Here is a 16,150-nt window from a genome sequence, read left to right as displayed (position 1 = left end):
TTCTTTATTAAACAGTGTTTCATTAAAAAATAAATAAATAAATAGTAGCTGGAATCCATCTGGAACTGGTGGCTTCATCTCCAGAGAAGACAATGAAATCTACTCAAAACATGATTTATTATAAAAAGTAAACGTACAAAACTGCTCAGCTGTACGGAGCACAGCTCCGATATCACTTTTATTCAGAAGGATCGTTTTGCCGTTTAGTGAAATGCTGTTGAATTTCTCATGAGCAGCTGATCCTCATCAGCCTTTAGCAGCCAAAACATTTTAAAGAATCATCAAAAAAAAACATTAGATCAATTTGATGATTGAATTGTGTACCTAATACATGTGAAAATTCCATCTTCCCAAATATACTTAAAAGGCACACTGTAAAAAATGTTTTCAAAACGCTATCATAACCCAAGCAAATCATACATAATTGGACCAACCCCTCAGTAACTACACTTCTTCCAACCAATTGTTCTCCATTAATGTCCGTTCAATGGAATGCACAGGCCAAATTAGAAATCTTTCACACGTTAAAATACGTTAAAAGGATGTTTGATGTTTCTCACAAATAGCACACGTCTAGAAAAGATCATTTTGCAGTAACTCTTTGGCACATCCAATCAGTCACTTATATGTTTAAGACACTGCAATACACCACTGTACAGAAGGCCTAAAAACAGCTTCTCCTTGTCATAATGACTGAGCAGGGCTTGCACTTCACACCACAGTGATGCTTTGCTAACACAGAAGTGCAGAACTTTGCACTAAGTGGACTGAAATCTGCTGGTTTGAAATGTGGGTGGGTTTGTGTGCTTGTTTGTTTTATTAAACCTTTATATGGTGTCCATAGCCTCGTGTCTGTGTCTAGGACAGTCCCATGTTAGCCCATCACCACGTGGAGGATGACTGGAGGGTAACAGTACCCGTGTTATCCACTGACTGTAGGAAACAAAATATATACATATTTAAGCTACTTGCAAACCTATTCAGTTTCAGCATTAAAATTACATCCATTTCACGTACGTTTTTGTATTCAACTTTGCTTCATAAGTTATCAAAAGTCTATAAAAAGAAAAAAAAGATGCACTTGTACCTCTTTTTCTCCACACCAAACAGGATTTTCCAGTTATTTATTCTTCCATGATGATACGGATTCCTGAATACCTACACAGAGAGGTGTTCGTTGTTATTATCGAGTTAAAATACAAGAGCTCATGGTCTTGTGCATGGTGCCCTGCAGGGTTATTCCTGGGATAGGCTTTGGAGCAACACTGACCAGGATAAGTGGTTACTGAAAGTGAGTGAAATAGAATAATTGTCTTTTTATGTGCTCGTAGTGGGGCTTAATTCATTTTGAAGGTGTTGATTCATTTTCTATAACTGACAGTAGTTGCAAGGCAAATCACAGGTACATACACCGATCAGCCATAAAATTAAAACCACAGAGAAGTACCTGGCAAGGGGTGGGATGTATTAGGAAGGAAGTGAACAGTCAGTTCTCAAAGCTGATGTGTTGGAAGCAGGAAAAATGGGCAAGTGTAGGGATTTGAGAGATTTTGTCAAGGGCCAAACTGTGACGGCTTGACGACCAGGTCAGAGCAGCTCCTAAACAGCAGGGCTTGTAGGGTGTTCCTGGTATGCAGTGGTTAGTACCTAACAAAAGTGGTCCACGGAAGGACAACCGGTAAACCAGCGACAGGGTGATGGGCACCCAAGGCTTACTGATACACATGGTAAGTCCGTCTGGTCTGATCCCACAACACAAATTGCTGAAAAATTTAATGCTGGCTATGATAGAAAGGTGTGAGAACACACTGTGCATTGCAGTTTGCTACGTATGGGGCTGCGTAGCCGCCGGCTGGTCAGAGTGCCCATTCTGACCCCTGTCTGCTGCCGAAAGTTGCAACAATGGGCACGTGAGCATCAGAATCGGACCATGGAGCAATGGAAGAAGGTGGCCTGGTCTGATGATTTACGTTTTCTTTTACATCATGTGGATGGCCGGGGGCGTGTGCGTCGCTTACTTGGGGAAGAGATGTCACTAGGATGCACTATGGGAAGAACGCAAGCCGGCAGAGGCAGTGTGATGCACTGGGAAATTGGGTCCTGGCATTCATGTGGATGTTACTTTGACACGTACCACCTACCTAAATATTGTTGCAGACTAAGTACTCCCTTTCATGGCAACTGTATTCCCTAATGGCAGTGGCCTCTTTGAGCAGGATAATGCGCCCTGACACACGGTCATGTTCCTCAAACCGTTCCTGAACAATTTTTGCAAAGAGTTCAAGGTGTTGACTTGTGATGTGTGGGATGTGCTGGACAAACAAGTCCGGTCCATGGAGGCCTCACCACGCAACTTAAGGATCTGCTGCTAACGTCCTGGTGCCAGATACCACAGCACACCTTCCCAGGTCTTGTGGAGTCCATACCTTGATGGGTCAGAGCTGTTTTGGCGGCACAAGCGGACCTACAGTACAGGTTTCAATCTTGTATCTGATCGGTGTATGATAAATCAATAATTACTCCAGATAATTAAAACGAGTCCTTACCTATCAACTGATCAAATTACCTTACGTGCCAATGTTAACTAATACAACTGGTGCATAACAAATCTGTTTACAAAATTATATGATAATTACATAGCGTAATACTGAAAAGTCTCCAGGTCATTCCGAGTGCTTGCCCACCGTTAACAGCAATTACACGTAGCTTGAAGTTGTAAAATTCACAGTAATATTTGATCATTTGTGTATAAAGATAATTCTGAGCTCCTGCCCCAGACGGTGTAGTGAAGTAAATGAGAACGTTTTGAATTCTAGGCTTTGAACCTAACGGCAAACTCAAAAGAAAACCAGGCATATTACCTGTTAATTACTAGAAAGCAGAAAGCTCACCTTGCCTATCTGCTTCAGGCGTTTTTTCTCTTTGCGGTTAATGAGTCTCTCCACACTTGTCTCTCCTCTGGTGATAAGCACAGCATGCCAGATGGTCAGACCTCCCAAGGCTACTGCCACTGAGCTAAGCCCATAAAAGGAACAAATGTGTTTTTAAACGCTAAATGTATACATTTTAAATAAAATTTTAAAGTAACGGATGCAGAGTCACATCTGTCACGTCTTACCTGGTTAGCACCCACAGGTAAAGAAGGCTCTTATGAAAAAGCTTCTCCTCATTAGTGAAATGGGGTGGAGGAGTCTGATAATAGCTCTTATGAAGAAACATAAAAAAGAACATTAGGTGACAATTTTACAAGTAATCAGATGTCTACTTTAGAAAAAACTAACTTGGTTCACATCAAGGATCAGTTTCTCAATCTAAATCACGTTAGTAAGTGATTTTTTTATTTTATAATTATAATGTTCTAAGTCTGTGGATGATGACACGCAGTCTTTATTCAACATTACGCACTTTTCAGACTAGGATGACTGTTGTGTCTACGTTGTTATCCTCATGGCCTGACTGCTTGGTGACCACTTAATATACTAACTGAAGACAATGGGTGCTTCTCATCTCTTATTTGTGCATCCTCATTTCCTTTCCTCGCTTCCTTTCCTTGCATCTTAGCTCCACCCACTTAGGATGTGAGGGAAGGATGCAAGGATGAGATGAATCGAAGAGAGGAATCGAAGCAAGTCAAATGGAATATCCTCGCTCTCTCAAGCGTCACTGTGCTCAACTGGATGACTTCACTGCGCCTCAGGGATCTGCCGTACTGCTATTTTTTTTTTGATCTGCCGTTATGTTGTTGGCGCTTGGTTCATAAAACATTCTTAATAAAGCCAAATGCACTGGTATGTGAAATGTCTGGGTTATTCAACAATGAATTAATAAACAACAGATAAATGATCGCATTTTTTGTGCAGCTTTTCATATCCAAACATGCGAGGATCAATTAATTACACTGTAAGCATATTATTATTTAATTATATTTCACACAAATGCCATCACACCATCAAAGGACTTTTTGTTGGAGATCGTGGCAGATGAAAAGGAGGAGGGGAATTTATACGTGAGTCGGATTTTTCGACAAGAAAACACTTCTGCATAGGATACACCCGTGTATCCTCACTCCTAGCTCCTCTGGAAGCTTCCTCGCTGTGCAATTAGAGAATTGATACGTCCTTCAAGATGGTTGACGCCGATCGATTTCTAGGTCACGGGCTGGAGGACGGAGGAGCGAGGAAACGAGGAAGCATCAATTTGATTATTGAGAAGCACCCAATGTGATACTATTCAGTCAGCTGAGTGAGGTTATGAAGCCTTTGTACAACCTGTCTAGAGGCATATTGAAGGCTCATGGGGATATAATAAAGCCCTGTGGCAGTCACTGGATCTTCCTGTATGCACATCTTCAAAAACATAATGTGCCCTTTAATGACCTATTTCAATGATCAACTTCTAACGTCCCAGGTTGAAAGACCTCATTCAGGCATAAACCAGGGCGCTACACCCTGAGGACGCACTTGAGGAACTTGCTTGTTCCTACCGGTTACTTTGTGATTGTGACTTACCAAGTCTAGTATATTTCACAATCACAAATTCACATCAGATTATTTAATGATAACATCATTACCTGTCCCAACACTGTGGAACAGAATACTCATTTCAGATTTTCTAATCATGGTATATTATATTGGTAAACAATCACAGACCTGAGTCGACTCTTCAACTCATCATGTCCCTTATGAGTCCGGTTTAACTCTTAACTCTTAAACCTCTGCTGTTACATGACCTCTAAAACAGTCCAGTTCGCCTACCTCAATGGCATTGTAAGCGTCTAAGAACATGTCTTTGGCGCTGATGCTGCAGTAGATGCAGCCCATGGTCATATAAAGGCAAAAGGAAAAGAAGTAGCGGTGGTTGAAATGGCCCACGCAGTTATTTAACCAGGCTGTAAGACACACAGGTTAAGGATAAAACCAACAAAATGGCAAACAGGGCTTTAGCTTACATACGGTTTGGTAGAGAAGGTGGCAAAAGCAGAATAAAGCAAAGAAAGGATACGACAGTGATGGTCCATTTTTAAAACACACCTGTGAGGAAACAGTTCATTGGAATTCTCAGTATTTAACAGCTGACACAATAAGAATCATTATTGTAATCATGATAAAAATGACAGTAATTATCATATCATTACATAAATGCCAACTGCAAACAATGTTCTATTAATAGCTTTAAAAGGAATAGTTATTTAAGTTACATATAATTTAATATGACAATTATCTTCGCAGCCAAACACCTACGCGTTGCAGATACTGCAGTGGTGCGTCCTAGTCGGTTTGGGAACAATACACTTCTTACAAATGGTCACTGTTGGAATATCACACTTTTCCTGAAATATAAGTGGATCAAGCACAATGTTACAGTCCTCTGAATTCTCTTAAATCAATGCAACAAATTGTGCAGCAAACAGAAATGATAGAAATCTGAGGCTCAAAGACTGGATATGCCACACTGATTTAGTCCGTGAGTAATAATGTAGTGGGGGGGTTAGGTTAAGAAGCAATGGATGAAGTACCTGCGGAGAATGTCCAGGCGATGTTGTGACAGCCTTGTAGTAGTGAAACACAATATTCACAAGATTCCAGTGGCCATAGCAGAGGTGCCAGAAGATCCAGTGCGTCGGGTATGTGTGTATGATCAGAGGCAGGACGCAGAGGTAGACGATCAGCACTACAGAACCAGTGAGAGCAATCACCAGACACACAAACACCTTCAGAAAAAAGGAGAAGAACGCATTAGAAGCACCAGGAGCTTTAATGGTTGTTTTCTTTTTACAATTTTGTGAACTAAACCCCTGGATGGGGATTTTTTGGGAAGGCGAGACACAGCAAACACACTCAGATATGGATCAAAATAACCAGCCCGACAGCAGTGAGGTGGTCTCGGTCATTTGCAGTTGCAGTGAAAAACGGCTTTGACTGAACTGTCTAAATTGCAGCAAGTAAACTAAACACATTGTGTACTTTGTAGGTATGTTTTATTAGATGCGAACTAAGCCACAAACTGAACCAAAGGACAGAGCTGTAGCGCTGTAGAAACGCCATGTGCTCTGATGAACATAATTAAATTAAAGGGCACACGGTGGCTTAGAACATTCGCCTCACACCTCCAGGGTCGAGGGTTCAATTCCCACGGCTCTGTGTGTGCGGAGTTTGGATGTTCTCCCTGTGTTGATTGGCGTGTCTAAAGTGGACGTAGTGTATGAATTGGTGTGTGATCGGTATAGAAGATGGATGGTTGGTGGAAATAAAATTATATTTATATAGTTATCTGACTGTTTATTTAGTGCAGGCTTGGATTCTCTCTAGTTTTTGTCATTTCTTATACAAGCTTTCATAATATAGGACATTACGTGTGAGGAAGACTTTTAGCAACAATTCTACCCTGTGGCCACTCACCTCCAGTGTTCAGATCCTTTAACCACCAGTGATTAAACCAGGCTGATACGAGTGTATCAGTGATGTTGGGGTTTTTAAACTTTATTGGATATGTTAGAGTGTAAAAACTGTTCATCGATTCCCTTTTCTATGGAAGCCCTAAGCGGCCATAGCATTATTTTTTTCCCCCTGTTGTTTTCTCGTGATCTCGACATAAGAAAAAGCCGCATACTCACGATGTAATATTATCCCGAGAAAATCTTGCACTTTTGAATGGAACTGGCGTTAAATACACGTTGGCATCTTCGCCGTCATAAATGTAATAATTGCCCGCCGTAGAGATGGACTTTATCTGTGCATTAAGAGAGAGGTGTGTCCCCTTCACACTGATCTGGAAGTCATCAATCCTGCAGGGATGAAGTGTTTTTGTAGGCCACCCCAGACGTTAGCATCACCCTGCTTCCCTCCACAAAAAGCCAATAGAATTTTTTTCATTGGCTTTTGAATTACTGCAGAAAATAAACTCTGTGACCAACAAAAGTTTATGATTCCCACATGTTTCGTTCATTTAGATAATCTTCACAAATGAACACAACATTTATGAATTTTGAAGCCTAAATAGAATCGGCAGAAGTAAAAACCTAATGCTCTAAAGGAACTACACCACGGTCGCACGACTTCAACGTGACCACCACTACGCTTCCGACAACTCTTTCAATCTATATTTAAAAACACTACAATGGGAAAATACTATAAATTGATAAATCTACAAGTTGGAAAGTTTGAGCTGTAGGAGCGCGAGTATAAACACATCAAAGCTGTAGTAGAGGAGTTTTCCTGTTCGGCATGATGATGTTTAATGTCCCCCAACAACCTCTGTAGTGCCATTTAGTACCATGTAGCAACCGTCTTTTTCAAGACATGTAAAATCTTTTTTAAAAATCCCGAGTGGGGTATTACTGGTGTATTTTTAGGGCGTAGTGTAAAACATGAACATGTGTTAAGCTTGTGTTAACCACAAAACCTTATTTCAGGCATTTAACCAAAAACCCATTGACTTATTGACTTCGGGACGATGGATGCAGAGTACACAGAAAAATTAAGTCGTAGTCGAGAAAACAACAAAGAAAAAAGTTAATAATGCATGGCCGCTTAGGGCTTCCGTACTTTTCTGAGCACATCACAGATTCATTTTAGTAAGAGTATAATCCAACTGTTTAAATATAAGGCAGGTTAGACAAATAGGTAGAATCAGATTTATTTACTGGAGCTGTGAACATTTTATTCTTGAACCTGTCACTACAGAGCCCAAACTATACTTGTGTTAAAATATTTGAGACATATAGTAATTTTCCTAGTTGAATTAAAACTGCAGTTAGATTCAAGATGAGATTAACAAACCATCCATTGTCTGTATCGTTCATCCTATACAGAGTCATGGGGAGACTAGAACTATGCCAGGGAACTCGCGAAATATACTAAAAAGTAAAAATCATATCAGTCAACTCACCACCCCAAACCAGCGGGTCAGGTTATCCACCAACCAGTAAACAGGTTCAAAGATCGAGTCAAGCACCGTATCCCAGTTGGTGAGGACGTTGAAGTAGAGGGAGTTGAAGATGATTTTTCCATAGCTCCATAACTGCCGGAATGGGCCAGGCCGCTTCCCTTGTCTCGGCTGGGGACACAGGCGGACCCAGCGCACTGAGAGACGCGTGAGTCTCGAGAAGTAACACCTCCAGCTATGCGTCCCCATTCCTGAAACACACGAATACACAAGTGCATGTGATGCACAACTGCCTCGCTCCATCAGACCATGGTCTTTAACATAAAAGCAAAATCTAAGTTGTAACCAGGGGAACTATATACACGTATGTATATATATATATATATATATATATATATATATATATATATATATATACACACACAAATATAATCATATACAATGCAATCTTAGAACACAAACAGGGACAGCGAAAAGCAAAAGGTGGACATAAAATGATTCAACTGGAAATCAGCATTCGAGAATGTCCAAAAGTGTCAACTACCCCCTCAATGTGAGATCCGTCAATCATATTTCATCACACAAAAACAAAAAACAAAAATACACGTCACTCTAAAAAGTGAACTAGAATTAGTCTTACCTTAACTTTATTTCTTTTTTTCCATTAAAAAGAATCTTAAGCTGTCTAAATCATTCAAAAAAAAAAAAATAGGCATCAGATCATCTAAATGCAAGCAAGTAAACATCTTCCATCTTCAGCGGTCAACTGCAACATTACAGCACTAGCGAGGATGTCCTGATGCTTTTCAAAGAAACAAAAGCATCAGTGTCAGTAAAGTTGAGCTCAATCTAATCTCGGCAAAACAAACACTGCTAGAAAGTAGGCCAATGTGATCGAATAGGTGCAAAAAAAAAAAAAAAAAACAACCTCTCTAAATATTTTAACAATTTCTTACCTATACACTTTCCATTCCAAACTCCACAAGATACAAGACCACTGTAACTCAGCACTGAATTAATTTCCTCAAGGGAAAATGTCCTCAAGTCATCTGATACAGTATCAGTTCCAAAGTATGGTCCCTACCTGGGTCTTGCAAGGTGCGACTCATGAATTGTTAAGGGGCTTTCAAAAGTCACCACAACACACTATGGAGCCTTGCTAATTTGGGAACAGGAGAAGGTGAACGGAGAAGGAGAAGCCGTGACTGCCTTAAGCAAACTTGAGAAAGTCATTTGATTAAGTGTAGCCATTTCACCTGCACCATCTGCATACTTTATGCAGGAATGTGTACTCTAACTAGGACAGCATCAAGTATAAAAACTTAATTTTTGTACAAGCAGATAAAATCTTGAATTTTAGATCTTTAAAAAAAAAAAGCGGGGAAATCCTGCTCTGTCATCTGAAAATGAGCACAGGAAAAGAAACAAAATCAGCTAATAAATGTGGCTGTGCATATTAAGTGAGCAAGTTAAATAGGTAAATACATTTTCTGCACAGTTTTAGGTTCATATGCCACCTGTTTGCACTTGAACAGCATGGAAACCCAAACCTGCCCTTGGTTCAACTGCCATGATTATGACTGACTGATTGTAACACAGCACCAGTCCTAGCCCCTGATAACCTTCTCCACTTTCACTCGATCCCATGTAAATAGCAAACTCCTTTTCCATTGTTCCATTGCGATCAGTGACAGGTCACACAAAGATATGCAGAGGAAATTAATGAGTTATTTATTTGGCAGAATATTAATTTCTCTCACATGTCTGAAAGCCCATCCGTAACTTTTACAAGCCTGATGACTAACAGCTTTTTAAAACTGACAAATACGGCGTAAAATAATGACGTAAAAGGTGAAGACTAGTGAAGATTAATCTTAGCCCAACTTGCTATATTCCAAATTGCTCTCTTTATACGTACAGTGAATATTAAAAAAAAAAGTCTACACACCCCTTTTAAAATGTCAGGTTTTTCTGATGTAAAAAAAAAAGAACAAAAGAAAAGAAAGAACAGAAAAAAGAACCTAAGTTAAACCATGTCTGAACCTTGTTTCAAGTGACAACCAAACACAAACGAAGAAAGAAACAAAATACTTCTTCAATACCCCAGCTTGCACAAGTGTGCACACATTTTTCTAACTGGGAATGTGGCAGTGCTCAGAATCAATCAATCACATTCAAACTCATGTTAATAAACGCTAATTAATATACAGCTTCCATCAATTAAAATGACTGATTATCCCCAAATAAATTACAGCTGTTCCTATAGGATTTTCCTGACATCTTCTTGGTAACATCTAACTGTAAAAAGCCATATGGGCTGCAAAGAGCTTATAAAGCAGGTACGGGATCTCATTGTTGAAAAATATCAATCAGGAGATGGTTACAAAAAATATCCAATGCAATGGATATACAATGGAACACTGTAAAGACAATAATCAACAAGGGGAGAAAATATGGCACGACAGTGACATTAATAAGAACAGGACTTCCCTCTAAAATTGATGAGAAGATCAAGAGAAAACTGGTCAGGGAGGCTTCCAAGAGGCAAGTACTGGTTGCTCCCTACACGTGACAACAATCTACTGAATTCTTCATATGTCTGGGCGACAAGGTAGGGTAGCAAGCCTTTTTTAACCAAACCATAAGTGTGAACATCCAAGTCCGGGTAAAGTTGGCCAAAAATCTAATTTTTTGGATTATTCCCAAAACCGTGTGGAATAGTGTGTTATGGTCTGATGAGAACAAAGTAATTCCAAAATATATGTTTGGCACAAAAAAACATCATCAAAAGAACACCATTCTGCAATGTTCCCAATGACCACTCACTGATCACCGTTGGATTACAATTAGGGCTGAAACTAACGATTATTCATTAATGGACTAGTTGGCCATTTATTTTTTTAGATTAATCTGATGGTTGGGGGGATAGGGGGACGCAAACTTCCAGTACCATTTCTCCATTTATTTAAAATAAAATACACAAAGTGAGTGTTACGAATTTAAACTTAAGACTAAAACTTTACACAACTGTTTGTTCAATTATATAAGACTGAAAAGAACCCAATACACACACACACACACACACACACACACACACACACACACACACAGACACACTAATATATATATATATATATATATAAGGGCTGCAACTAACGATTATTTTCCAATTAATCGGATGGGGGAAAACTTTCAGGTTAGTAAAAAACTAATGTTTTCCATGTGAGACGATTTTACCTTTCTAAAATACATACACTAGTCCAATGGTCCTCAACCTTTTGTGAGCTTTAGACCCCTAGCATATTTCAAACAATCCACAAGGACCCCCTCACTCCACAACAATTATAGGCTATTATATTAAACTGTCATTTCAATACATGTTGCTTTATTTCATTCATAATTAACATTAATAATATTCACATTAAAATTGAATCAAAACATTTCAAGATTTTATTGTTTACATTTTATTGTTGGTGTGACATTTAATTTGACTCTCTGAATTATCTTTTGTTTATTTTATCCATCAATGCAACACTTGAATATCTCTACCACTCATAGGTTTTTTTGCAAATTTGCAAAATTCATTTGTAAATAAATTTGAAATAAATCTATCAATGAACGATCATCAGCTCAGCTAACGTGATATTTGTGAATGCACGCAAATAACCAAATTGATTAATTTTAAAACATCTCATTTGAATATATTTTGATACATTTAACAAAAAATAAATATATTTTTAAAACATTCCTACCGACCCCATGCAATTATACCACTGACCACTAGGGGTCCGCGGAAACACTGCCACTATACGCGAGTATATAGTGCATAGCGTAAGTTTATAATACATCATTTGTGACACATCTTTAGTATTTATTCTCCGAATCGTGTTTTCGGAACAGAAGTAACATAATGAGTAATTGTGCCGCGCGCAGACCAACTAATCGATAATGACATTCGTTGACAACGATTTTCATAATCGACTATTATCTATCTTATCGATTAATTGTTTCAGCTCTAATTATAATGATCACTCACTGATCACCACTGTTCCCAATAACCACTCACGGATAACCACTGATCTCATTGACCAATTATTGATCACCGTTGTTCCCAATGGACACTCACTGATCAAAGCTGTTCCCACTTTTACTGATTAAAGGTGTAATATAAACTTACTATGTGGAACTATTTTCAAGTGTTCAACTATATATATATATATATATTTTTTTTTTTTAAGTGGCAATTTATCCAAAACTTTACTATCAAACTAAAATAATTGTTGCACCACCTTGGTGTTTTTTTTAAATTTGGCTTTAATGCATATTTGTATTCCAATTCACTTACTATTTTATGCAATATATAATGTAATGTATGTATGTAATTTATTTATGTAGCAGAATGAAGTGTGTGAACAGTAAAATCGACTGTTGAACATGAACAGCAGCTTTCAAAGACCTAAAACTCCAATAATTTAGTGATAAAAGAAATGTCACACCAAGATTAAAATTTAGATCTGTAAAATACAATGCATTAAATTTCTGCTATTTCATAATTAATACAACATGACAGCGCCTCCTTTCCCACACTAAATACCACGTTCAAGCAAGGACAAAGTGACTCGTCACAGAGCACAAGTGAACGCTGATCCTACAGCAAGGGCCAATTACCCTGCCAAATGTCATGAAAGGTAGTTTTCACAAACAAGAAGTGGAAGTGAGCTGCATGCAACAGGTGGGAAGAATGTCTTCACCAGGCCTCATCCACCTGACCTCCTAATCTATTACGAGTCCATCTCTTCTATTCTATTAGGAGTCTGCACATAATCTCTAAGCCAGAACCTTTGAACTTACGTCATTCAAAATTCATGACGGAGGACTGGAAACATTTCCGAGAAAATTTACATGTTCTGTCACACGGACACACACTTTTCTGGATATGAATTCATTGGAAACATGTCAAAGTGCACACAGGGCCCTAAACACGCATGGTTCTCCCTCTCTCTCCCCCTTACACCCCCCACCCCATTACCCAAACAGACACACACAATTTTTGAAGACATGTTTTTACCCTGATTTGTTGTTGCCAGATATTTTTTCAGCATTGAAATAAATAAAACACCAAGTTCAGATGACCTTCTTGACTGTCATGCTTGACTTTCAGTGACAGGTTCTTCAACAAACAATGGCCTTTAACTGTATAAGCGACATGGTCATGTGGCGTAACCAGTATTTTTCATAAAAGTATTATTATTATATACAGAAACATTCATATGGAATAAAATGTAATCCTCTAGTGTAGTGTAATAACCTTTTTACATAATTTGTCAAAGATTATTTAGAAAACTGAGGTGTTTTCAGCACATATCCCGCTCAATATTGCAAAAACGCCTTCAAATTTAAATTTAGAGATAATCCTAATAAAATCTATTTTCATGTGATATTTTAAAAAAGAAGTAATTATTTTTATGAGTACACATACATGCCCTCTAGGTGGATAATAAAATGTTTCTCATTCTTTTGCGGTTACACCATTTGACATTTTCTTACCTTCTGTAAAACATGGGGCAAATGTCATTTCAAATGGCATAAAATCAACAGAAATACACTATGTATATTTTAGCAAACCTGATGCATGCTTTTAAAACAAGTTTTTAAAAGATTTTTTAATTGCTGATCTTGCCAAACCTTATATGTCAATGGCCCATTCACAATTAATAAAGCGATTTGTTCCATCTGTAACCATTTCCATGCCTATATCCAAACTACTCACTACCACGGCTCTTTTGTCTCCATTCTTGATAGAAATTATAGTATTCTGTAAACATGTAAATATTTTTGTTTGACTCATTTCATTTTCAGTAACTGATTTATGCTGGTCAGGTGGATCTGGACTCGGAACACTGGGCATGAGGTGGGAATACACCCTGAATGGGACACCAGTCCATCACAGAGCAATGTATCCCATACATAGGCTCTACTTGGGCCCAGGTAGATTAAGACCTGTCCAGGTAGATAAAATCCGAATTCCAATTTTTCTTTTCAATCAAGACACGAAATTGTCAGTTCATATTGATCACAAACCAACAGACCTTCAACCACCAGGCCAACCACTGGAGATACCTGCTGCTCCACTGTGCTGCCCCAGTTTGGGTCCCCTTTGTAAATACAGTAGGACTCCCGTATCTGTGGGGGATAGGTTCCAAGCCCCTCAGCGGATGCCCAACCACTATATACTCTACATATATATTATAAATGTAATTTAGAAATTAGGCACAATAAGTGCCATCTTTGGTGTTCCATCTCAGCATCAGACTCTGAACCATAAACAGAATATTGCTGTCTTGGACCTCTCCACAACCCCCCTCTATATCAGTCTGGCTTAAAGATTTAATGTTCTTTTTAAAACTTGAAAAAATGAAATATAACATCAGAGGCAGGGGTGAATCATTTTTGGTAAAATGGCAACAATTTATTACCTACTTCAATGATGTATGCACCCTGGAGGTGGATTGAGGGAAGGTAGACCGTAAATACTAATCATCTTACTTTTTTTTCTTTATTTATTCGTTTGTTTGTTTTTCCTGGTTGTTTGTTTGTTGTTGTTTTATGTTTCCCCCTTTCTTTTGGTTTTGGCTGTGATTATTTTGTTGGGGCCGGGTATGGTGGGGTTGTTGTATGGGGTGTTATAATATAATATAATATGTAAAATGTGATTTTCCAATAAAAAAATTCTATGATAAAAAAAAAAGAAATTAGGCACAATAAGACATTAACAACAATAACTAATAATAAAGTAGAACAATTATAATAACAAAAGTTATGCAAATGTGGTCTCTCTCTACTATATTTATTGTACTGTAATCACCTTCCTTCTTCTTCTTCTTCTTCTAAGCTGGGCAGGATCACACAATATTTCAAAACATTACTCAGCACACTTAAAATTATGAATGTTTATTGTATTTCTGGAACTTTCTAAGAATTTTTTTTTCAGACGGCAATCAACCACGATGAAGTGAAACCATGGTAACCGAAACAGCGGATATGTTGGTTTTACTGTATGTACATAGTTAGTTTGTGTTGTTTTGACCAAAGATGACCATTTTTATTAATAAATAAAATAATAATCTATTACTTTCTATTCTATTCCCGTTCACTTTTGAAAATCTTCCTTCTTCAGGACACTTTCTAATTCGCAAATTACCATGACAAATCAATGAATATGCAAATTAGTCTATGATGTCATTTGGCGACTTCTACCGATATTTTGAGCAGACATTAATTTCTCCTGAAAAGACCTAGCAACAGAGACGTTTCATGTTTTATCAACATTGTGGGTTTTTTATTTTTATTTTATTACTGTAGGTGTTTAAATTAGGTTTAAAGTGCAGCGCTTAGCTTACTATCTAGAGTTAAATATCGCTGACTGACCAAAACCGGTCGTTAAAATGGGAGACACTTTTGAGCAGAATCCTTTAGCTTTACTGTGAGTAAGGTGAATAATTAGTATTGTAGCTAGCACACAGGAGGGGAAAGGTACTGAATAAGCAGAAAATGTTTTAACTACACATTATCCGATTCTGTAGAGAGAGTAATGTCAGTGCTAGCTGCTCCACATCATGATTTATAGTGGATGTTGCAGTAGACACACTGAAGAACAGTGCTCATTGTGTTCATTCTCTAACTGAACTCAACTACTCACCAGTGGCTGGTACAGTGAAAGCACAGGACCGGTCCGGTTCACAGCGCTGATATTCATATCATTTTTAATAAAATTGATTTTAACACTGTAGAATACTGACAGCTCTTTTCTTTTTCTTTTTTTTTAATCTTGCTCTTTTTCTTTGGTGTTTTCTGGCGGTTGGTGAATTAGCATTTGGACTCATTATCGCCCCCAGCTGGTGGTGGAGTGTGGAGACGGTGGGGGAAGTACTAATGACCCTATGGATGCTAAATATAATGTAATAACAACAAAAAAAAAATACTAATAAAATATTAATACTATCCAGGCTTACTTCCTAATAACAACACTTCATTGATTATCTTTTCCAAATGCTTTCTATTAATCCTTAAACTGATCCCTTTCTCTGTTATATACAGTACATATTGCAAAAGTATTACTACACAAACGTTTGTACATACTGTACCTGACCATCACACCCAAATGTGGTTCTTCTCCAAACTGTTGCCGCAAAGTTAAACGCACACAATTGCATAAAATGCCTTTGTGTGCTGTAGTGTTACAGTTTCCCTTCACTGGAAATAAGAA

The 16,150-nt window shown here is 38.1% G+C and overlaps 1 protein-coding gene across 1 annotated transcript; it reads right to left on the bottom strand.

The window, feature by feature from the left end:
- Positions 1-145: 145 nt before the first annotated feature.
- On the bottom strand, positions 146-15,759 carry zdhhc16b (zinc finger DHHC-type palmitoyltransferase 16b). The gene is made up of 10 exons (XM_017483585.3): positions 15,584-15,759; positions 7,888-8,135; positions 5,516-5,710; positions 5,241-5,329; positions 5,002-5,030; positions 4,755-4,888; positions 3,119-3,204; positions 2,892-3,015; positions 1,088-1,158; positions 146-933 (listed from the first exon to the last, which is right to left on the bottom strand). The coding sequence occupies exons 2-10, from the start codon at positions 8,131-8,133 to the stop codon at positions 828-830; spliced, it is 1,080 nt and encodes a 359-aa protein (XP_017339074.1). The 5' UTR covers positions 8,134-8,135; positions 15,584-15,759; the 3' UTR covers positions 146-827.
- Between the last annotated feature and the right edge of the window lie 391 nt (positions 15,760-16,150).

This window comes from Ictalurus punctatus, chromosome 13 (assembly GCF_001660625.3).
Source record: "Ictalurus punctatus breed USDA103 chromosome 13, Coco_2.0, whole genome shotgun sequence".
Taxonomy (NCBI): domain Eukaryota; kingdom Metazoa; phylum Chordata; class Actinopteri; order Siluriformes; family Ictaluridae; genus Ictalurus; species Ictalurus punctatus.
This window is presented reverse-complemented; position numbering and strand designations above follow the sequence as displayed.